Source organism: Medicago sativa, chromosome 2, assembly GCF_051527215.1.
Source record: "Medicago sativa cultivar Bolivia chromosome 2, Bolivia_mono, whole genome shotgun sequence".
Lineage (NCBI taxonomy): Eukaryota > Viridiplantae > Streptophyta > Magnoliopsida > Fabales > Fabaceae > Medicago > Medicago sativa.
The window spans coordinates 39,655,309-39,679,618 of record NC_140750.1 but is presented as its reverse complement, the minus strand read 5'-3'; the positions used below and the strand labels follow the sequence as shown (position 1 = coordinate 39,679,618).

Sequence of the window (24,310 nt, the reverse complement as noted above, 5' to 3'; positions counted from 1 at the left end):
CTTTTCCAAATAAACCTTGGGATCCAACATCCCATTGTATTTTCTTTTCCATTTTCTTAATCAAATTTCAATGAAAATAATCAAACTTTGACTTCTTTTGCAATTCACTAATCCAACCTCACTATTTCCTAATCTCATGCCCTTGAGGCCTCTTTCTATTCTTCAAACTCCATTTTTCAAACTTAAAATCAACCAACAAAAAGCAAAAACATTTTTTGAGAAAGAACTACGGTGGATTTGATCCCTTAAACGGGTACGTAGGCAAGGAACAAAATTCCTTCAATTCAACTAAAATAAAAATCCAAAAACGTTCTTCTCCCTCCAATTCTTCACTTAGAACATCCTTAGGTTTAATAAGCATTTCAAAATAGCATTTAAAAATAAAGCGCGTGCGTAGAAATTAAAGACGGTTCCTATAGGTTACTATAGTCGTTATGGGTGCCTAACACCTTCCCGTAGCGAAAACAACTCCCGGACCTCGATTCTCAAGGGTTTTGCTTACTTTTTCCCTTCCCAAGAAAAAATAAGATATCACCGGTTTAAAAGGTTCAAACGTAATCAATGTTTGACACCCGAAAAACCAAGATAAAACAATTGTTACTCGCTTTTGAAGTGCGAGGTTTTTGGGCCGAAGTGCATTTTGTTGTGGTGGGATGGACTACCCCCCGCAGTCATTATTTCGATGGAGTGATTTAATGACTGGAGAGTTTAGCATGCCCGCCTGACTTCTTGTTACTTTGACTTGATGAAATCAAAGTTTTGCCTTTTTCTTCCCAGGCAACTTTGTTTGGAAAGTTTTACCTTTGCGTTGTTTTGCAAGGAAGAGTTTGGGCAGGAGGTTTCAAACTGTTTACGCTGAGTATTAGTTAGAAATATTGCACATCCAAAAGATCGTTTATCTAAATGTGTGTCCAAAAGATCGTGAATCACCCATCGCGAGTTGGGGTTCTACCTAACATGCCGAGCAGTGATGTCGCAGTGGTAAGCGAACATACTGAGGAGTAAGAAAATTTGTTACGTAAATTTCTTTCATCCTTTTTCTTTTTGGATTCGGAGTGGCACGACTTTCCTCTTCCGTTTATTTTTCTCGTTGGGTATGTACATTAGAGTAAATTGGCGTTGTCTGCCATCTAAGTGTAATACTTTTTGAGTTTTTTCTGCATTCCAAGTCCTTGGAATGGCGTTTTGATGGAGGTCTTCGAGTCCGTAAGTGATAGGCCAAACCGCAAATGCATGGTCTATCGAAGTAATAGTAATAAAAGAGTATCGTTCCGCTAGGGAGTTGTTTAATTCAATGAACTTTTAGAAAATGATTAGAGGAGAAGAAAGTTTATAAAAAGGAGGTTTAGTTGGCTGAAGGTAAATAACAATAATATAAAAGAGCCTTGGGATCATTGGTTCATCGTAACGACGAATCCTTCACAAACAAGCCTTAAACTTATAATTCTACGTTAGTCTTAATTTCTAAAGACAAGTTTCTCTTTAGCGTATCAAAGCTTCTCTCGAAGTCAGTGAGTGTGTTCCTCCAACAACCACACCTATTCTCATGGGTGATTGCCTTTGGAACCCTTGAAGATCGAAACTTTATGCGTCTCAAGGTTTGCTAGACTATTCTCATGTTTCGCAAACCTTGTCTAAATTCACTTGTTCGAATATCAAAGCTCCGCGTTCGCTTTATGAATTGATATTTGAGATAATGAATTAACAATTATCAAACCCTCCGTGTTCGCTTCCACAATTTGATAATGGTTAATTATGTTGAAGCAATGAATTTAGATTAGAAATTAAGGTAACATATAATTAGGGTTTAAGACTTGGTTTGATTTGGATTACATCATTAGCCTTATACAACAATCCCAAGACAAAGAAGTCTACTCACTCATGTTCATCGTAGACATGGGGGAAGAAGAGAGAAAGCAATAAAATAACAAGAAAGTAAATAAAATAAAAGATGAACTTTATTATGAAAACAATTGTCACTATTTGATTCCAAGAATAAAGATGATTGTTTATGATGGAGAGCTACTCTATTTATAGCTTTACAATTGACTTAAAATCTAAGCAACTACGAGGGCTAATCAGTAAAACTAAAACAGAGTAACTTAGGCCCGAAGAAAAAGCTGCAAAAGAGACTCTAGAGGGTGGCACGGCCGTGCCAAGCTTCTGACTTGTTGGATACATATTTTTGTCTCCGTAACTTCGTATTTTTGCATTGTATTTGCTCCAGACCCCTTTCTTTTGCTCCAAGACACCTTCTATCATATATTCGTTCCTGAAATAAAATAAAATGCAATTTGAAGTAAAAGATTCAAAACGAAAATAAAATTAAAATAAAATAAAACTAAATCTAAATAAAACGATATTAAATAATGCATAAAAATAGACTAAATTATGACTCATCAAACTCCCCCACACTTGAATCTTTGCTTGTCCTCAAGCAAAAGGAAATAGACATAGTAGCAATAAGAAAGATTAAACATGGCAACACAGTTGAAATACTCATGCCTCTCCTAAGGTTTTGCTTCAAGTACGCTAATCACAACCTCAAGCATTCCTTGTGAATTTATTCAACCCAACAAGTCTTAAGTGAGTGTGTGTGTGTGTGTAGTCCAACCCTTTTCTTGCTCCTGTATAAGACAAATATTATGACGAAAAGGTTCTATCCCTAATGCTAAAGTAACCGAGAAAAGTCCTTTCTTCATTTCATATAAGAGTGATGGGAATTTAGTTAAAATTAAATTAGATTAACAATTTAAGCACAAAAGGGGTTGCAGATGCTTAGGGGCTATCTATCCTCATAGGAAGTCTTTATGGATGAGTTGTCCTTTCCCCCTAGATTCAAAATCACCTTAAGTAGTGCTGCAAAATTTTATCATCTCCGCGTAGGAAGTCTTTTTGGAGAGGGTGTACTTTCCCCTTAGCTTTGATGAATTTATTTCCTCTTTTGAGGGCTTTGGATCTTAAGTTCAATTAGGGAGTCACCACCACAATTAGGAAGTTAGGGATTGTCCTTTCCCCCACATGTTGTTGCCATTCTCCCGCCCCATTTAACTTTAACAATTATAAAGAATAAAACAATAAAGCACATTAATTAATTCCCACACAAACTTATATTACTTTTACTCTAAAGACTTTTAAGGGTCTAAGTTAACACTGAAGATAGAACGTGCTCCTTAAAATACCTACTCATACACTTACTCAAAGATTGCAACTGAGTGCTTTTCTCATTGGAGAATTTTTCACAATAAAATGAGATGTGGGTATAGCAAGAACACTAAAAACACAAGAAATCACTTTCATGTACAAGGAACAACCTTTTTAAGAGAAGACAACAAAAAAAAATTATGCTATAATTTCCATTAAAAACAAGCTACTTAACCATGCCTTTCGCTATTAAAACAAAACAAAAGAATAAAGTTCAAGGGAGTTTGGAAACACTACGACTCTAGACACTTTATTAGCACCCCCCCCCCCCCCCCCCCCCCCCACACACACACACACACACACTTAGGGGAAGCATTGTCCTCAATGATTCAAAGAAAAACAAATTAAAAGAGAAGAAGAAGAAGAAGGAGTAGAAGAAAGAAGGGATACGGAAAGCTCACAATTTGCCAAAAATAGCAGAAAAATTGATTTTTTTTTTTTAGTCTGCAAGCTGGCATGGCTGTGCCAACCTTAGCACGGGTCGTGCCATCATTCTGCCAAAATGGTGGTAATTTGAGGTTTTTGACTGGCACGGTCGTGCCAACCTTAGCACGGGCCGTGCCAACCTTCTGGTTGTTGATCTTCAATTCTCCTTCTTTTTCTCGAACCATTGTTGGACGATTACCTACAAAACAAAGGGAAATAACTGGAAAAGCAATTAAATGCGTGGGTTGCCTCCCACGAAGCACTCTTTTACCGTCACTAGCTTGACAAAAGATGAAAGTGTAGTTCCTCAAGGAGGATCTGAGAGGGCTAGGATTTTCTCTTCTTCAACACCTTCACCTGCATGATAGATCTTTAGTCTTTGACCATTAACCTTGAAAGGTCCAGTCTTTTCAGAAAAAATTTCAATTGCTCCATAAGGGTAGACATTGCGAACCCTGAACGGACCAGACCACCTTGATCTTAACTTACCTGGAAAAAGCCTTAACCTAGAGTTAAAGAGCAGCACAAGATCACCGCTCTTGAAGTTTCTCTTGAGGATATGCTTGTCATGCCAATTTTTAGTTCTTTCTTTGTAAATACGGGCATTCTCATATGCATCTATCCTAAGTTCTTCTAACTCACTTAATTGAAGTTTTCTTTTTTGACCAGCCAAATTGGGATCTAAGTTGAGGTTTCTTACTGCCCAATAAGCTTTGTGCTCAAGTTCAACCGGAAGGTGACAAGATTTTCCATAGATTAGTTTAAAAGGTGTCATTCCAATTGGAGTTTTGTAAGCCGTTCTATAGGCCCAAAGAGCATCGTCGAGCTTACTTGACCAATCCTTCCTAGAGTTAGAAACTGTTTTTTCAAGAATGGCTTTTATTTGTCTATTTGAGATCTCAACTTGTCCACTAGTTTGTGGGTGATAGGGCGTAGCAATTTTGTGTTTCACTCCATATTTTTGTAAAAGTTTTTCAAAATGTTTAGAAATGAAGTGAGACCCTCCATCGCTTATTACAACCCTAGGCACTCCAAACCTTGGAAAGATAATTTTTTTTGAAAAACTTCATAACTACATGTGCATCATTAGTGGGGGAGGCAACGGCCTCAACCCATTTGGACACATAGTCAACTGCCACCAATATGTATTGATTTCCAAAAGAAGAGGGGAATGGTCCCATGAAGTCAACACCCCCATACATCGAAAATTTCGACTTCAAGAATGTTGTTTAAGGGCATTTCATTTCTCTTAGTAATGTTACCGGTGCGTTGGCATTTGTCACATTTAGAAATGAATTGATGCATATCTTTGAAAAGTGATGGCCACCAGAAACCAGATTGAAGAATTTTGAAAGAAGTCTTTTGAGTACTGGCGTGGCCACCATAAGAAGAGGAGTGGCAATGGTTTAGAATACTATTTACCTCGTTTTCAGGAATGCATCTTCTGAAGATCCCATCCGAGCCTCTTTTGAAAAGGTAAGGTTCATCCCAATAGTAATGTTTGATGTCATGGAAAAATTTCTTCTTTTGTTTGTAGCTCAATCCAGGTGGTAGTACTCCAGCTGCAAGAAAGTTAACAAAATCTGCATACCAAGGTGCGTTACTTTGTGCCAATAAGAAGAGTTGGTCCGGGAAGGAATCATCCAAGGGCAACTCATCCCCATTGGTTTCCCTAAGGCGGGACAAGTGATCAGCTACAACATTTTCGGTACCCTTTTTATCTTTTATTTCAAGGTCAAATTCTTGGAGGAGCAAAATCCATCGGATCAACCTCGGCTTGGCATCTTTCTTGTTTAATAAATATTTTATTGCCGACTGATCTGTGTAAATGATGATTTTTGATCCTACCAAGTATGGCCGAAATTTGTCAATAGCATAGACTACTGCTAACAATTCTTTTTCTGTTGTGGCATAATTTACCTGTGCCCCATCAAGGGTCTTACTTGCATAGTAAATGGCGTGCATCTTTTTGTCTTTTCTTTGACCCAACACTGCCCCAACTGCATAGTCACTTGCATCACACATTATCTCAAAAGGTAAGTTCCAATCCGGTGGTTGTATGATTGGGGCAGTTACCAAAGCTTCTTTCAACCTGCAAAATGCTTGTAGGCATGTATCATCAAACACAAAATCCGCATCCTTAAGGAGCAAGCTTGTTAGTGGTTTAGTAATTGAAGAAAATTCTTTAATGAAGCGGCGGTAGAACCCTGCATGTCCTAGGAAGCTTCTTACTTCCTTGACCGAGGTAGGAGGTGACATTTTTTCAATAATTTCAATTTTTGCTTTGTCCACCTCTATACCCCGTTCAGAGACTAAGTGTCCTAGGACAATCCCTTTTCTTAACATGAAGTGACACTTTTCCCAATTCAACACCAAATTCACCTGTTCACATCTTTCCAAAACTTTTTCCGGGTTAGTCAAACAATTATCAAAACTAGATCCATGCACAGAAAAATCATCCATAAAAACTTCCATTATATTCTCAACAAAATCAGAAAAAATAGACATCATGCATCTTTGAAAAGTAGCGGGAGCATTGCAAAGACCAAAAGGCATTCTCCTATAGGCAAAAGTGCCAAAGGGGCATGTGAAAGTGGTTTTCTCTTGGTCATTAGGGTGAATAGGTATTTGGAAGAATCCGAAATAACCATCTAAGTAACAAAAATGCGAATGTTTAGCTAACCTTTCTAACATTTGGTCTATAAAAGGGAGTGGAAAGTGATCCTTACGGGTTGCTTTGTTAAGCTTCCTATAGTCAATACACATCATCCAATCGGTCACAGTTCTAGTTGCAATGGATTCATTTTTATCATTCTTAATAACTGTGAGACCACCCTTTTTAGGTACTACTTGAACGAGGCTCACCCATTTGGAATTAGAAATTGGGTAAATAACACCTGCATCTAGGAGTTTTAAGACCTCTTTTTTCACAACTTCTTTCATGTTAGGGTTCAACCTTCTTTGGTGTTCAACGGAGGGCTTATAGTCCTCCTTAAGTAATATCCTATGTATACACAATGAGGGGTTTATTCCTTTAATGTCATCGATGGTATAACCTATAGCTTTAGGATATTTCTTGAGGACATAAAGCAATTTTTCAGTTTCAACCTCATTTAAACTTGCATTCACAATGACGAGGTAAGTTGAGTTAGGGCCCAAGAATTCATACCTCAAGTTTGGTGGAAGCGGTTTAAGCTCCACCTTTGGTGCCTTTTTTGGTAGAGGAGCTGGTTCTTCTTCCATTAGTTCCTCCACGCCCACACCTTCCATAGGAGGATTTTCATTCAACAACTTCTCAAACTCTTTGGCATCTCCATCTAGCTTTGTACCTGCATCACTTACCAAGCATACCTCCAAGCCATCATGTGTAGTTGATGCTAAGGAGCATTTTTTCATACAACGGTCGATTATATGTAACATGTAACAAGAGTCTTTAATGGAGAGATTTTTCATTAATTTAGCAAGATCAAATTCAACAGTCTCCTTACCAACATTAAATGCCAACTTACCATGCTTAACATCAATTATGGCTCCTGCGGTAGCAAGGAAGGGCCTTCCCAAAAGAATTGGTACTTGGTTGTCTTCCTCCATCTCCATCACAACAAAATCAGTGGGGACATACAATTCTCCTACTTTGACCGGGACATCCTCTATGATTCCAGCTGGGTACTTAACGGAGCGGTCTGCTAATTGTAGGGTCATCCTTGTTGACTTAAGTTCCCCTATTCCCAACCTTTCATAAAGAGATAACGGCATCAAACTCACACTAGCTCCTAAATCGTACATTGCTTTCTTCACTATTTCAGACCCTATTACACAAGGTATAGAAAAGCTTCCTGGATCTTTAAGCTTAGGTTGCAATTTATTTTGGATGATGGCACTACATTCTTCTGTAAGGTTCACTGTCTCGCCCTCCTCAATTTTTCTTTTTTTAGAGAGAATTTCTTTTAAGAATTTGGCATAAGTAGGCATTTGGGTTAGGACCTCGGTAAAGGGCACATCAACATAGATCTTATTCATCATTTCGATGAACTTCTTAAATTGCTCATCTAGCTTAGACTTAACAAACCTTTGTGCGAAAGGAATTTGTAGTTTGAAAGGGGGTGTTGTAGTTTCCACGACTTGTGGTTCCTTGCTCTCTACCCTAGCTTCCTCTCTTTGGGGTTCGCTAGTCTCTCTCTCATCTTCACTAGGCTTGGCCTTTTCTACGTTGTCCTCTAGTTGCCTACCACTTTTAAGTGTAACAGCATTCATTTTGTCAGTTTTAGGTTGGCTAACTTTTTGGATAACTTGGGAGAGCTGGATTTCTAAAATTTTGTTGTGAGGGGAGATGGAGTCTACTTTTGATGTAAGTGTTGCAAGAGAGTCATTCAAGAGTCTAGTTTGATCCTTAAGCTCTTGGAGCTGTTCGGATTGATTAAAAAGATAATTTTCCATTAAAAGTTCAAGATTAGACTTTTGAATGACTCTTTGAACATTCGCATAACTAGGTGGGGCTGTTCCTTGGTTGTTTTGAATAAAATTGATTTGTTCAACACTACCTAGTTTGCGTTCACCAAATGGTTCACAAGAGGGAGGCGTAGAAGTAGAAGTAGGAGTGATAGCACTTGTAACGACCCAACATTTTATAAATGTTATTTGTAACTTTTTATTTAATATTGATTTATTTAACAATGTATTTTATGTGAAGATTTTAAGAACTTAACGACATCCTCTATTTTAATTTGTTTATTTGAACATATGTTTTTTTTTTTTTTTAATTCTAATCATTTAGTGACTTATTTCCATATTTACATTATACTTCCTTTTGTTGCCCAATTGCTTAGCCCAAATACACGTACAATTTATGTGTGGCATTGAAAACAAATTTGACAATTCTCCTGCTTTGACTATACGCCCAACTCATATCTCTCTTCTACCAATTTTACTCCATTTAAATGTGAGGATTCAAATCAATCTTTTGTATTGACGTTTTCTTCTTAAACACTAACTTGAGCCATCCCATCCTTGTAAGCTCACGCATACATCTGGTCATTCACCTCTCATTATGAGCTTCTTCCACTCTTCATGAAATCTTGATCATGTGCAATGTAAATAATTTAATCCTCTTAATTGTCTCTTAATTGTCTTGCTTTAGAAAAGAAGTATGGTTAGTAACCAAATTTCGTGTGATGTAATTCGTGTCTCTCTGTCTTGCAACTTACACTCATTTATTTCATGTTTTTTCTCATGGGACTAAAGTATCCAGCCATTCAATTCTATCCTCTTTAGTTTGATCAATTTAAAATTTCCTCTTAAAGACCCATGCGTTACTGTTCTAATTTCCATCAATTGTCCTTAACTCCCATTGAAGAAATGTAAGGTTTTTCTTCTTTCTTTTAGCCTCAAGATTTTGGTCAGGCCTAATGACCAAGGTTATGGTCAACCAAGTCAATCCTTGCCGTTCACTCTTAATGGTGGTGAAATGTGAGGTTGATTACCACTTAATTAGTTGACTTATGCCAATAATGTGCTTTGATTTCGAATTAATGTTGTGTTGGTGACACTTTCCCTTCCTCTTTGTACCGCCACTCCCTCCCACACTCTTAACATTGCCACCTTAAATCTATCATCATTTTATCTATGGTCAAACTATTTTTAAGCGCACACCCTTTTCTCTTGCAGCATTCTCTTTTAATTCATGTCTTTGACCACACCTCCCCAATATGTCGTTGGTTCACACATTTGATTGAAAATATTCCAAGCCCATCAACCACCCAATAGCGTGTTCATCCATCTACCTTCATTTTGTGAACTACCTAAAGGTATCACCATTCCTATTTCTTTGTTTGGTCTTTTGTCCGTTCCTATATTTTGTTTTGTTCCTAATATCAAGATTTGTTCTTCTGAAGTCGTTGAACTATCCTCCGTTTAAGCAACCCGTGAGAATAACCTTTGCTATTCGCAAGAGAAAAATCACCCAAAGGTAAGGGTGGTATTCCGTACAATTATATATTCATAATCTCATGAGCTAAGTTGAACGCAGAACCCTTATCCTAATAAGAGGAGAAAACTTGAATATAAATAAAAGAATGTGATATATATTTTTGTTGCATTTCATGTGTGGTGGAAAAGTCTCATCTTTTATGGCATAGCATGACATTGTGTTTGAGTTCCTTGTCTTAAAGAAAAGATGATTTGATGAAGGTATTGATAGAAAGTTTGAATTTTGATCGAAGTTGTGAAAGTGATAATGATTTTAAAAGATTATACATCATGCATAGCATGGCATATAGTTGTGTCATAGGTGCCAAGTGGGGTGATTATCATTGTGCCAATTGGGGCGATTATCACTGAGCCAATTGGGGCGATTTATCAGTGTGCCAATTGGGGCAATTTTCTTATTTTGCCAAATGGGGCGATTTGTCTTTAGGTGCCAAATGGGGCGATTATAATATTATGCCAATTAGGGCGATATCCGGGTCATGGTTTAGTTGCATCTCATGCATCATTTGCATTAAGTTCGTATTTTAATTTCTATTATTTGTATTGAGCTTTTGACTTTTATGTGGTGAGTGTTTATTGTTCTTCTTATCTTGTGCCTTTATGTCTATATGATTGTATTTTTGTGGTTTAGGAATACTGACCCCCTTACAAACCAACATGTTAGGTATTGATGAATTTGAAGATTTGAATCAGGAATGATGTTAAGCTTGTACGTGCGCGGGGAAATAAAGTTGGGTTTTTCTTAAATTGTTATTTAAAACATTTTTGAGGTTCATTCTAGTTCTCTTGTAATAATCAATTTAAATGAAATATTTCTAATATTTTATTTTAATAGTTACCTTCTAGATATCTTTTATTGACATTATTTTATTAATTTATTTTTAAAAGCAAATATGTTCATATTTTCTAAAGAATAAAATTATATTTAGGTAATGTCTTGGATTAAAATCCGGGGCGTTACAGCACTAACATTTAGTTTTTCAAAGTTGTGGGTTAGTGCATCAATCTTAGCAGCAAGGTGATCATAGTCAGAGACTTCGTACATACCTGCCCTCTTTTTGGAGGGTGAAGAATTTGTGATGGCTTCCTCATCGGTCCACCGAAAGAGATTTAGAGTCATGTCTTTAATTAGAGCATAGGCTGTTTTGAAATCCTTGTTCATTAGAGCACCACCTGCAGCTGCATCAACAGAGGTTTTAGTAGCACATTACAAACCATTGTAAAAAGTATGGATAATTAACCATTTTTCCAAGCCATGGTGGGGATAAAGTCAAAGCATTTCTTTGAAACGCTCCCACGCATCATAAAGAGACTCCCCTTCTTTTTGAGTGAATTGATAAAGCTTTGCCCTTAGTCGGGCGATTTTAGAAGGGGGAAGAAGCGGATGAAGAATTCTCGCCTCATTTGATCCCATGAGGTGATGGAACCTACTCTTAGGGAATGGAACCAAGTGAGAGCTTTATCTTTTAGAGAAAAAGGGAAAAGATACAGTCTAGTGGCTTCTTGGTTTGCTTTATAAGTTACAGTGAGACGCCAGAGGGTTGAAATGTGAAGATTGAGATCCTCGTCGGGGGATCCCGAAAAATAATTTTGCTGCACCATCTTAAGTTGGGCAGGCTTGACTTCAAAGTTTTCACCTTCAACCGTTGGATACACAATAATAGCACATGACTCTTCCGTTGAAGGAATCACATACTCTTTGAGAGCACGTTCTTTAGCCATGTCGTTATTATTTTTGTGCTATCCAAGAAGTTAACGGTAAAAGAAAAATAAAAGAAGAAGAAGAAGAAGAAAAGAAAAGAAAAAGAAAAAGAAAAAGAATTCTAATCAAAGAGAAAAAGTTAATTAAATTAGTTAACTCCTCGGCAACGGCGCCAAAGACTTGATAGGCCAAACCGCAAGTGCATAGTCTATCGAAGTAATAGTAGTAAAAGAATATCGTTCCGCTAGGGAGTTGTTCAATTCAATTAACTTTTAGAAAATTATTAGAGGAGAAGAAAGTTTATAAATAGGAAGTTTAGTTGGCTGAAGGTAAATAACAATAATATAAAAGAGCCTTGGGATCATTGGTTCATCGTAACGACGAATCCTTCACAAACAAGCCTTAAACTTATAATTCTACGTTAGTCTTAATTTCTAAAGACAAGTTTCTCTTTCGCGTATCAAAGCTTCTCTCGAAGTCAGTGAGTGTGTTCCTCCAACAACCACACCGATTCTCATGGGTGATTGCCTTTGGAACCCTTGAAGATCGAAACTTTATGTGTCTCAAGGTTTGCTAGACTATTCTCATGTTTCGCAAACCTTGTCTAAATTCACTTGTTCGAATATCAAAGCTCCGCGTTCGCTTTATGAATTGATATTTGAGATAATGAATTAACAATTATCAAACCCTTCGCGTTCGCTTCCACAGTTTGATAATGGTTAATTCAAGTTAAAGCGGTGAATTTAGATTAGAAATTAAGGTAACATATAATTAGGGTTTAAGACTTGGTTTGATTCAGATTACGTCATTAGACTTATCCAACAATCCCAAGACAAAGAAGTCTACTCACTCATGTTCATCGTAGACATGGGGGAAGAAGAGAGAAAGCAATAAAATAACAAGAAAGTAAATAAAATAAAAGATGAACTTTATTATGATAACAATTGTCACTATTTGATTCCAAGAATAAAGATGATTGTTTATGATGGAGAGCTACTCTATTTATAGCTTTACAATTGACTTAAAATCTAAGCAACTACAAGGGCTAATTAGTAAAACTAAAACATAGTAACTTGGGCCCGAAGAAAAAGCAGCAAAAGAGACTCTGGAGGGTGGCACGGCCATGCCACATGTTGGCATGGGCCGTGCCAAGCGTCTGACTTGTTGGAGACATATTTTTGTCTCCGTATCTTCGTATTTTTGCACTGTATTGCTCCAGACCCCTTTCTTTTGCTCCAAGACACCTTCCATCATATATTCGTTCCTGAAATAAAATAAAATGCAATTTGAAGTAAAAGATTCAAAAAGGAAATAAAATTAAAATAAAATAAAACTAAATCTAAATAAAACGATACTAAATAATGCATAAAAATAGACTAAATTATGACTCATCAGTTCACCAAGTGAGTTCTGTCAACTCAATTGGTATGACCGCTTCCGTTTCGTAAGTGAGCCGAAAAGGTGACTCACCAGTGGTGGAGTGGGGAGTAGTTCTATAGTCCCAGAGGACCGCGTGTAACTCTTCAGTCCACTGAGTTTTGGTCGTGTCTAGCCTTCTCCGTATCCCTTGTAGAATGACCCTGTTTGCGGCCTCGGCGAGGCCGTTGGCTTGAGGGTGTTCGACGGAGGTGAAGCTTTGTTTTATGCCGATATTCCTTAGGTAGTCTTGGAACCTTTGGTCCGTGAACTGTGCACCATTGTCGGACACGACTAGAGCCGGTACTCCAAACCTTGCTAGGATGTTTCTTTTGAAGAAACGGAGTACGTTTTTAGCTGTGATCTTAGCCAGTGATTCGGCTTCGATCCACTTTGTTGAGTAGTCGATGGCGACTACCAGATATTTCAGCTGTCCGGCGGCTTTAGGGAACGGTCCCAGAAGGTCGATGCCCCACCATGCAAAAGGCCAAGGTGAAACTGAGGACGTTAATTCAGCGGGGGGTGTTAGGTGCATGTCCCCGTGTCACTGACATTTGTCGCAGAGGTTCACGGGCGTCTTTTAACATGGTAGGCCAGTAATATTCGGCGCGTAGGACCTTTTTCGCGAGAGCTTTAGCTCCAAGTTGTTGCCCGCAGATGCCTTCATGGATGTCGGCGAGGACTTCTTGGGTCTCGTTAGGTCCCAAACACTTGATAAGTGGCATTATGAAACCTCTTTTGTATAAGGTCCCTTCCACTAAAGTGAATGAGCAAGCCCTTCGTTCCAGCCTTGTCTTTTCGTACGGGTCGGAGGGAAGTGCCCCACTCTCTATGTATCGAGATATAGGGCCCCTCCAATCTTCCATTCCGATGATTGAGTTGATGTCTCGCGGTTGAGCTTCTTTTTCTTGGATGCTCGGTTTGTCGAGAACCTCCTGTATTACGGTCTTTTTCCCGTTCGTAGTTCGCGTACTTGCGAGTTTTGAAAGAATGTCTGCTTGAGTATTCTGTAACAGCCCGATTTTTCGCTAGATTTATTTTATTATTTATTTAATTGTTTTATTATATGTTTATATGTGCTCTTATGTGATTAATTGCCTCTGTGTGTATTTTTGGTTGGGAGTTGTAGAATTCGGTTTTAGAAGGGTATTTTAGTCATTTTGGACTCAGGGGTATTTTGGTCATTTTGTGAGTATGGGTAATTTAGTAATATTGCTGAGGATTATTTTTAGTGTTTAGTGAGGGCTAGTATTATTTTACTAAGTGCTAGGGAGTTGTAGTGAATTGTTCATTTACCGGTAGGTGACCGTTATTATTACATTTTACCGTTAAGTGAGTAGTAACATTTTGAATTAGATTAGTAATGGGTTAGGCCCATTAAGGCATTGTGAGTTGAGCCCAATTAGATAGAACCTATATAAACTCTAGTGTTAGAGAAAATAGGGTTTACACCATCACTTTTCATTTTGAGAGAAGAGGTAGAAAGAGCAAGAGAAGATAAGGGTTTGAAGAGGAAGCTAGAGAGAGCTAGAGGAGGATAGAGATTCAAGCCTTGGGAGCTAAAGTGAAGCCCTAGAGGGTGATTGTGAAGAATTAAGGTAAGGGGGTTAGACTTTAATCATAATTAATAGTTGTAGTTCTACCCTAATTCTTTGCTTAAGTGGTTAATTTGATTTTTGGTTCTAGAAATTCGTGCTTAATTGTGATGATAAGATTATGTACATGAATTGAATGATAATTGTGTTGTTGTTCTTGAATTTGTATGTTAAAATGGGTAGATATGAACATGATGAGTTTTTGTATGAAATTGATGATGAATGATGTTGTGGTTGTTGAATTATGAATGAAATCATGTTCAAATGTTGTTGTTGTTATCTTGACATATGTTGTTGTTGAATTGATGCAATGAGTATCATGAATTGGTGAATTATGATGAGGTTTGTTGTTGTTGTTGAAAGTTGTGGAAGTTTGGTGAATTGATGAATTATTGTTGATTTGATGTTGTAATCTCAAAACTTGTGTATGTTTAAGTGTTTTGAATGTTTTATGACCTATAAACATCTTTGGGATTAAGTTTTGGGGTTTGGAAGGATCAAAATGGGGATTTTGGGGTGAAAAGGGTTGGAACCTGTAACTGGTTTTTGAACTTCTGGTGTAGGACGTTTAAGCGTGCAGAGGACGCTTAAGCGAGCTACCCAGCGTGCAGAAAGCGTGCTCCAAGCGAGCAACTCCCAGAAGCTATTGGAAGTTGGACGCATAAGCGTGCAGAGGACGCTTAAGCGTGCAGCACCCAGTTTAGCCATTTTTATTTCTTCGCTTCGTGCACTTGGGGACCAATCCGGGTTTTCTAAAATGTTTCTTTCGACTTGTTTAACCTCTATTTATACACTTAATCCTACTGGAACCTCGTTTGATTCGAATTGGACTTGATTTTGTGAATTTCACTTAACTTTTCAAATATGGTCCAAAACGTCAATTTTTCGAAACTCGTTTTTCTCGTGAGATTGAAGTAGGGTTAAAGTTGTATGATGTTTATATGATTTCTAAAAAAGGTTGTGAGTGGTTTCATCTAGTCTTAACTTGTTTTACTTGAAAATGGGATTTTTCTTGAAAACTGATAAAGAGAGACGAACTTCGTGATTTTCATGATTTCGTCGCATTTAGCCGGTGAAACGTGATGGTATGCTCTACTGCACTCATATGTAGCTTAAAGGTATACTTATTTGAGGCATTGGATCTTGTTTACTTGGTTTTGGTTCAATAACTTCAATTATTTTGAAAATGGTAGTAAGATAGACGAACTTGGTTGAAAATGGTCCCTTTGAACCAATTGCCTTATAAATCTTTCATGAATGGTTTTATATGATTAATTGAGGATATGTGAATAAATGTTGAGGTTTGAATATGATGTTTATCATGAAATGGTGTGTTGTTTCATTTTACTTGGTTTATGAGGAGTATATGGAACTGTTGTGATATTTGGTAGTTGATGTTGATGTACGTTGATCCATATTGATGTCTCTTATTTGAATTGTGATTTGTTGAATGTGTGGACATGAATACTTGATAATGCAATTGTTGTTGAGATAGTCAATGTAATTGGAGGTGTACTTTTACATTGTCATTGATAGTTGTTACGTTGAAGTTGTGCATTATCGGGTCGTTGTTGTATGTTCATGCATCATATCATATGAGTCATATGTTGAAATGTAAAAGGAGGTGTACTTTTACATAGTTGTTTGTAAGAGGAGGTGTACTCTTACACAAATGTGTGGTTGGCATCTATTGTTGTTGTATGGTACCACATGCATATATGTGTCAAGTATAGGCGCATTGCATATAAAGAAGAGATCTTGCTGTGATATGTGAATGATATTTGTTGATGATAATTGTTGATGAGTGTTGCTTGCGATACTTGGATTGATTGTATGAGTGTATATGGAAATTTATTCTTCATACGAACCATTGAAAGTTGAATTGATTTATTTAAGTCAATTGTTATTTATTATTTGTGATTAATGTAAAGCTAACCTCCAGTTGTTTTTGCCGCCTACCTTGTATGGATGGGTAGACGCTGTGCAGGAGTAGTTGCTTTGGTGTGTGCATGGATAGCGGGAGCTATCTCCGTTATCGGTTGGAGTCGTAGATTTAGGCTCTGATTAGGTGGCCGTGTCATTTTTATGTTGGATTATATTTTTATTTTAGTTGATAATTGCCCACTTGTCGGGACTTGGAGGATTTATATGTTGATGTATTTGACCGTGGCATGTATATGTTGGAGTTATATGATTTGTATCCGCTACGACTGTTGAGATATTATATTACGTGCATGTTGTTTTGGATTTTGTTGAGACGTAGCGTCTATTTCTTGAATATTTGTTATATTAGCGTGTTTTATCGCTATAATAGAAATAGGGCGTTACAAGTTGGTATCAAAGTCGTGGTCAGTCTTGTCTGGACTAACATCCGTTGAATTTCCTGTTAGTATACGAATGGTAGTGAGTTACCTTCAATACTGGTCTTGTTGTGATGTTGTTCTTATCTGTTGGTTTGGTTTGTGTAGAAGTGAGATGGCTGGTGGTAGAGATGATGGAGCGATTGCAGAGGCTTTGACTGCAATGGCACAGGTGTTGGCTCAGGCTAATGAGCAGGCGGCGGTTGGTCATCGTGATCCTAGAGAAGTTGAGGAGAGGAGGCTTGATCGTTTCTTGCGAAATAATCCGCCGATGTTCAAGGGTAGGTATGACCCGGATGGAGCTCAGACATGGGTGCAAGCCTTAGAGAGGATCTTTCGTGCTATGGTGACTAATGAGGATCAGAAGGTCAGATTGGCTACTCATATGCTTGCTGAGGAGGCTGAGTATTGGTGGACCAATGCTAAGGGAAGGCTTGAGGCTAGTGGAGAGGCTGTGACTTCGGCTAGGTTCAAGATTGAGTTTTTGAGGAAGTACTTTCCTGAGGATTTGAGGACCAAGAAGGAAGGGGAGTACTTGAACTTGAAACAAGAGAACCGTTCAGTGGCTGAGTATGCTGCAAATTTTGAGGAGCTTTCGAGGTTTTGTCCGTACATCAATGTTGAGGATGCGATGGTTACCAAGTGTGTGAAGTTTCAGAGCGGTTTGAGGCCCGATATCTACCAGTATATGTGTATACAGGAGATCCGAGACTTTGACACTTTGGTGCACAAGTGTCGTATGTTTGATGATGTCGGGAGGGCGAAAGCTAATCATTACAAGGCTTAGCATGATAAGAAAGGGAAGAGTCATGGATTTGGGAAACCGTACAACAAGGATAATGGAAAGAAGAAAGAAAGTGGTGGAGGCTCTAAGCCGAATGTTGCTGAGGTCAGGTGCTTCAAGTGTGGCACATTGGGTCATTTTGCTAATGATTGCAAGAAGGGTGATAGTTTCTACAAGTGTGGAAATGCAGGTCACAAGGCATTTGAGTGTACTTATGTTGAGAAGGAGATTACTTGCTACAGTTGTGGTGAGAAGGGTCATATCAGCACTAAGTGTACCAAGCCGAAGAAGGCGGCGGGAAAGGTGTTTGCACTGAATGCGGAAGAGGTGGAGCATCCGGATAATCTCATCCGAGGTATGTGTTTTATCAATAGTACTCCTTTGATTGCAATTATTGATACTGGTGCTACTTATTCTTTTATCGCGGCTAGTTGTGTTGAGCGTTTGGGTTTGGTTGTGACTCCGTTGTCGCGAGGGATGGTTATTGACACCCCGGCTAGTGGTTCGGTGACTACTTCCTTAGTGTGTGCTAAGTGTCCTGTTAGTTTTGGTAACGTGGATTTTGAGTTGGATCTTGTGTGTCTTCTATTGAAGCATATGGACGTGATTTTTGGTATGGACTGGATGTTATCTTTTGGTGTTAACATTAATTGTTTGACCAAGAGTATAATGTTTTCTAAGCCGATAGCTGAGGAAGGTGGGAAGTTCTTGCCCGCGGAACAAGTGAAGAAGTCTTTGGACGGTGAGGCTAGTGTGTTCATGATGTTTGCTTCCTTGAAGGAAAGTGGTGAGAAAAGAGTTGGTGATTTGCCGGTAGTGCAAGAGTTTCCAGAAATTTTTCTGGACGACATTACCGAGTTACCGCCAGAGAAGGAAGTCGAGTTTGCAATTGATTTGGTACCGGGAACGAGTCCTATTTCGATTACATTGTATCGGATGTCTGCATCAGAGTTGGGTGAGTTGAAGAAGCAGTTGGAAGAGTTGCTCGAGAAGCAGTTTATCAGGCCAAGTGTTTCTCCGTGGGGTGCTCCTGTGTTGTTGGTTAAGAAGAAGGATGGAAGCATGAGGTTGTGTGTGGATTATCGGCAGTTGAACAAGGTGACGATTAAGAATCGATATCCGCTTTCGAGGATTGATGAATTGATGGATCAGCTGGTTGGTGCGAAGGTGTTCAACAAGATTGATTTGAGATCAGGATATCATCAGATTAGAGTAAAGACGGAAGATATATCCAAAACTGTGTTCCGAACAATGTATGGACACTATGAGTATTCTGTGATGCCATTTGGAGTATCTAATGCGCCAGGTGTCTTCATGGAATATATGAATAGGATATTTCATCCTTTTCTGGACCGTTTTGTGGTAGTGTTTATAGATGATATTTTGGTGTATTCGAAGTCGGAAGAAGAGCATGCCGAGCATTTGAGGATGGTGTTGGGAGTCTTGAAGGAGAAGAAGTTGTTTGCTAAGTTGTCGAAGTGTGAGTTTTGGTTGCGAGAAGTGAGTTTCCTTGGTCATGTGATTTCTAAAGGTGGTATTGTTGTGGATCCATCGAAAGTTGATGTTTAACAGCCCGATTTTCACGATTATTTTATTTTGATTGTTTTATGTGTGTTTAATTATGTTCGTGTGCATTTTCATGTGATTGGGTATTTGAGGGGTACAATAGTAATTTTGAGAGAATAGTGTTTTATCATTTTTAAGTTAGAACTGTTTTATTAGTGAGTTGTTGGTATGTGAGAATTAATTAGAGCCGAGGTTGCTAATTAATTACCGTTAGTGTGTTAATTAGTGGATTAGTGTATTTAGTGAGAGCCCATTTATTTTTAGTGGGTTAAGGCCCATTAAGGGAGAGGGAGTATATAAGCTAAGTCATTAGTGGCTAGGGTTAGAACTTTGATCATTTTTCACACAAACACAAGAGGAGAGAGCTTGGGGTTAGAGAGAAGAACAAGAGAAAGGGGTTGGAGGCTAGAGCAAGAAGAGGATTTCATCTTTAGGAGCTAAATTGAAGCCTTAGTTAGAGATTCTTGGTGTTAGAGGTAAGAGGGTTAGGCTTCACTCATAATTTCATAACTTTTTCCTTTTTACCCATTTTTGTGAAATTGATGAATTGATTCTAATTGCTTTAGATTCATGCATAATTGATGTTGTTATGTTTGAGAACATGATATGTATGATAAATGTATGATTGTATGTGAATTAACATGTTGAAATGCATAAATATTGGTATATTGTGTTCTTGAGCAAATTTGAGGAGAAATGAAGTTGTGGTGTTGAATTGTGCATGAATTCGTGTTCATTAGTTGTTGTTGATGATTGTTGAACTGTTGGAATCGAATTGGTGTAACTGGAATCGTTGTTTATGGATTTGTAGAGAAAATTGGTGGTTATGTTGGTGTTTTGAGAAACTTCTATGATTTTGGTAAAAGGAGTTGAATTGTTGTTTCTAATGCTTGATTCATGTTTGTTTAAGTGTATTGAACCTATATTGACCCATAAACACTTTCTGGAACTCGTTTTGGTGAATTGGGGATTTGAAAATTGGATTTATGGGGTGAAAGGGGTTGGAACCCGTAACAATTTTGACAAAAATTGAGACAGCACGCTTAAGCGTGCTGCAGCGTGCTCTAAGCGAGCAGCTTCTGGAGTTAGGACGCTTAAGCGTGCTCCAAGCGTGCTAAGTCCAGAAGCTACTGGAACTTGGACGCTTAAGCATGCAGAGGACGCTTAAGCGTGCAGCTTCCAGTTCAGCCATTTTGATTCTTCATTTCGTGCACTTGGGGACCAATCCGAGACTTCTAAAATGTTTCTTTTAACTTTTCAAACCTCTTTTTATGCACTTAATCCTACTGGAACATGGATTGAATCGAGTTGGACTTGATTTTGTGAATTTTCACTTAACTTTGGAAAAACGGTCCAAACGTCGATTTTTCCGAAAACTCGTTTTTCTCCTGAAATTGAAGTGGGATTAAAGTTGTATGATGTTCATATGATTTTTAAAAATGGTTGTGATTAGTTTCATCAAGTTTTAGCTTGTTTTGCTTCGAAAATTGCATTCTTTTGTAAAAGTGATAACATGGGACGAATTTTGAGTTTTTCAAGATTTCGTCGCACTTGGCCGGTGAAACGCCAAAGTATCCTCTACTGCACCCACATGTGGCCTAGAGGTATACTTAGTTGAGGCATTGGAACTTGTTTACTTGGTTTTGACTTAAATGCTCAATTATCTCTAATGTCGTGATTTTGAGAGACGAACTTTGTTGAAAATGTTTTTAAGAGCCGATTGCCTTATGAATCCTTGTGGATAGTTGATATAATTTACATCGAGATGTTTGATGATGTATATATGTGACAACTACTTGTTGATTGAGTTATGGATGTTGTTGGTGATTGTATATATGATGGTGAATTATTGTCGATTGCATATATACTAAATGTTGGTGATGGTGTGGTGATTTGTTTGTGTGAACATATGCATTTGTAGTCGAGTCATATGTTCATGCATTCATGACTGATGGTGGTGGATTTTATATCCAATTGAGGTAATTATGATGTTTTTGTTGCATCGGAGGTGACGACCTTGGAGGAGACTTGGTACGACATGCATCTAGATGAGTCTAGAGACATTGCATACATTGTTGGTGAATTGAAATGCTTTTGAGTTGTGCATGATGATTGAATTTGTTAATTGTTAATTGACATGGTTGAAATTGTGATATGTGTATGATACACTTGTTGATATGAACTTGGAATGATGATATTGAATGATCTTGAATGATATGAAAGTTGTAAATACTTGTGAGTACATGTATGATTTGTTATTCATCGTCCTTGAATATATCTTTCATTCCCAATGTTCTTGTTAATTCTACTATGGATTATGATGATGTAATGTTAACCCTCAGTGGTTTACCACCTACCTTTCCATATGGACAAGTAGATGGACTGCAGGATGCTTAGACTGTATGCTTGATGTTGCCGAGGAGCGGAGTTCCTCATTTTATGTGCAAGTGTCTAAATTAGGACTCTGATCTAGGGTAGTACTTACATGTTGGATTCTGTCTTGATTATGTAGTTTTGGAGTTGAGATATTGATTGTATCTGAGATCGAGAGATGTATTTATTATCATGAGATTTGAAGATGTTGTCAATATGGTTTATATATATGTTCCGCTTCTATGTTATGAAACTTGATAATTTATACATGTATGTTTGTTTTCGTTTTGATGACGTAGCATCTATTTCTAGAATATATCCGTATATTCGCGCGTTTTACCGCTTATTAGAAGTAGGGTGTTACAAGTTGGTATCAGAGCCGTGGTCAGTCCTTGTCTGGACTAGTATCCGTTGAATTTTCCTGTTAGTATGTGAATGGTAATGAGTTACCTTCGATACTTGTTGTTATGTTGTTGTCCTTATCTGTTGGTTGGTCTTGTGTAGAAGTGAGATGGCTGGTGGTAGAGATGATGCATCGATTGCGCAGGCTTTGGCTTTGATGGCTCAGGTTTTAGCTCAGGCTAATGAGCAGGCGGCGGAGGCTTGATCGTTTCTTAAGAAACAGTCCGCCGACGTTCAAGGGTAGATATGATCCGGATGGAGCTCAGACATGGATGCAGGCCATGGAGAGGATCTTTCATGCTATGGTGACTAGTGAGGACCAGAAGGTCAGGATGGCTACTCATATGCTTGCATAGGAGGCTGAGTATTGGTGGACCAATGCTAAGGGAAGGCTTGAGGCTGGTGGAGCTGTGACTTGGGCTAGGTTCAAGACTGAGTTTTTGAGGAAGTACTTTCCCGAGGATTTGAGGACTAAGAAAGAAGTGGAATTCTTGAACTTGAAGCAAGAGAACCATTCAGTGGCTGAGTATACTGCAAAGTTTGAAGAGCTTTCGAGGTTTTGTCCATACATCAATGCGGAGGATGCGATGGTTTCCAAGTATGGAACTTTGGGTAATTATTCTAATGATTGCAAGAAGGGAGAGAGTTGCTACAAGTGTGGAGAAGCTGGTCACAAGGCTTTTGAGTGCAAGAAGGAGATTACTTGCTACAATTGTGGTGAGAAAGGGCATATCAGTACTAAGTGTACCAAGCCGAAGAAGGCAGCGAGGAAGGTGTTTGCATTGAATGCGGAAGAGGTGGAGCATCCGGATAATCTCATCCGAGGTATGTGTTTTATCAATAGTACTCCTTTGATTGCAATTATTGATACTGGTGCTACTCATTCTTTTATCGCGGTTAGTTGTGTTGAGCGTTTGGGTTTGGTTGTGACACCGTTGTCTCGTGGGATGGTTATCGACACCCCGGCTAGTGGTTCGGTGACGACTTCCTTAGTGTGCGCTAAGTGTCCTGTTAGTTTTGGCAATGTTGATTTTGAGTTGGATCTTGTGTGTCTTCCGTTGAAGCATATGGACGTGATTTTCGGTATGGTTTGGATGTTGACTTTTGGTGTTAACATTAATTGTTTGACCAAGAGTGTAACGTTTTCTAAGCCGGTAGCTGAGGAAGGTTGGAAGTTCTTAACCGCGGAGCAAGTGAAGTAGTCCTTGGACGGTGAAGCTAGTGTGTTTATGATGTTTGCTTCCTTGAAGGAGAGTAGTGAGAAAGGAGTTGGTGATTTGCAGGTAGTGCAAGAGTTTCCAGAAGTTTTTCCGGACGACATTACCGAGTTACCACCGGAGAGGGAAGTTGAGTTTGCAATTGATTTGGTTCCGGGAATGAGTCCTATTTCGATTGCACCGTATCGGATGTCTGCATCAGAGTTAGGTGAGCTGAAGAAGCAGTTGGAAGAGTTGCTTGAGAAGCAGTTTATCAGGCCGAGTGTTTCTCTGTGGGGTGCTCTGTTGGAGTAAGCCCTAATAGCCAATCTATATTGATTGGGTTTGGCTTTGTATCATGATATTGATATAAATATATATTGTGAAAATATAAATTATAAGGCGTTTCTTTATTGATTTTGTTTTGTTTCAAAATAATAAAGTCCCTAGAATAGTTGTCCGTTTAATGGAACATTAAGTATAACTTAATTGTGAGACCCCGTTAAACATAAGGAAACTATTCTAAAAGTATCCGTAGTCAAGCTTTATTGAGAAGTGGGATATCATTAAAGCATAGAGACTATTATGTGCGTAGACTGATGATCACATCTCACAGATCATGGCTAAAGAGTTATCAAGTCTTCACATAGATATAAATATTAGGAGTAATATTTATATTGGATTGACCCGCTGTGAGAATACTACATAGTAAGTTATGCAATTGTCATAAGATATTCTCACAATGATAATAGTGTATATCGCTCTTAGACCTGAAACCACTATGATCCCTAGATGTGGACTCAAGTGCTTTGTTGCCATTCTAACGTTGTCTGTAAAAGGATAACCATAACGTTGGTTGATGGGTACTTGATGAAGCATGCTGAGGGACATGAGTGTCCTAGATGAGATTTGTCCCTCCTCATAAACAGGAGATATATCTTTAGGCCTCTTGATGAAATATGACTGTAAAACTGCATGGCCATGCCGAACTAAGTCAATATAAGATATTGGACTTATTCGTTATTCAGTATATTTCAGAATCAAGAAATATAAACATTGATCTATACAAGGGTGACAATATATATGCCGTGGGATCAATAAAGATATTGAGACAAAGGAGTAATTGTACACATAAGTATTATCATGGAAAGGTTTCGTCAGATCACTTGACATTCTTGTCACTTGGGTAGCAATGATGTGTTGCTAGATACCGCTCATTGTTTATAATATTAAATATTAGATTTAATATTATTGCCAACGTGACTAGAACCTATAGGGTCACACACAAAGAACAGTCAAAA

General features: G+C 38.2%; 1 protein-coding gene, 1 long non-coding RNA gene and 1 other non-coding gene across 3 annotated transcripts; 2 read left to right on the top strand and 1 right to left on the bottom strand.

The window, feature by feature from the left end:
* Positions 1 to 3,643: 3,643 nt before the first annotated feature.
* LOC146946837 (uncharacterized) lies at positions 3,644 to 8,067 on the bottom strand. Its single transcript, XM_085748320.1, has 3 exons — positions 7,591 to 8,067; positions 7,049 to 7,545; positions 3,644 to 3,785 (listed from the first exon to the last, which is right to left on the bottom strand). The coding sequence occupies exons 1-3, from the start codon at positions 8,065 to 8,067 to the stop codon at positions 3,644 to 3,646; spliced, it is 1,116 nt and encodes a 371-aa protein (XP_085604446.1).
* A 398-nt stretch (positions 8,068 to 8,465) lies between these two features.
* On the top strand, positions 8,466 to 10,464 carry LOC146946836 (uncharacterized). The gene is made up of 2 exons (XR_015028284.1): positions 8,466 to 9,434; positions 9,522 to 10,464. It is a non-coding gene; the product is annotated as an uncharacterized LOC146946836 (long non-coding RNA).
* Positions 10,465 to 10,865: 401 nt separating this feature from the next.
* LOC146946835 (small nucleolar RNA R71) lies at positions 10,866 to 10,972 on the top strand. The gene has a single exon (XR_015029509.1). It is a non-coding gene; the product is annotated as a small nucleolar RNA R71 (small nucleolar RNA).
* The last annotated feature ends 13,338 nt before the right edge of the window (positions 10,973 to 24,310 follow it).

What these genes read in the sequence shown, in the direction of transcription:
- LOC146946837 (XM_085748320.1), bottom strand. Translation starts at nt 8,067, where the DNA reads ATGGAAAATTATCTTTTTAATCAATCCGAACAGCTCCAAGAGCTTAAG. An exon ending in TAACCCAAATGCCTACTTAT is followed by an intron (nt 7,546 to 7,590) that starts GCCAAATTCTTA and finishes AGAAAAATTGAG; the next exon opens with GAGGGCGAGACAGTGAACCT. An exon ending in ATTAAAGACTCTTGTTACAT is followed by an intron (nt 3,786 to 7,048) that starts GTTACATATAAT and finishes GGAGAATTGAAG; the next exon opens with ATCAACAACCAGAAGGTTGG.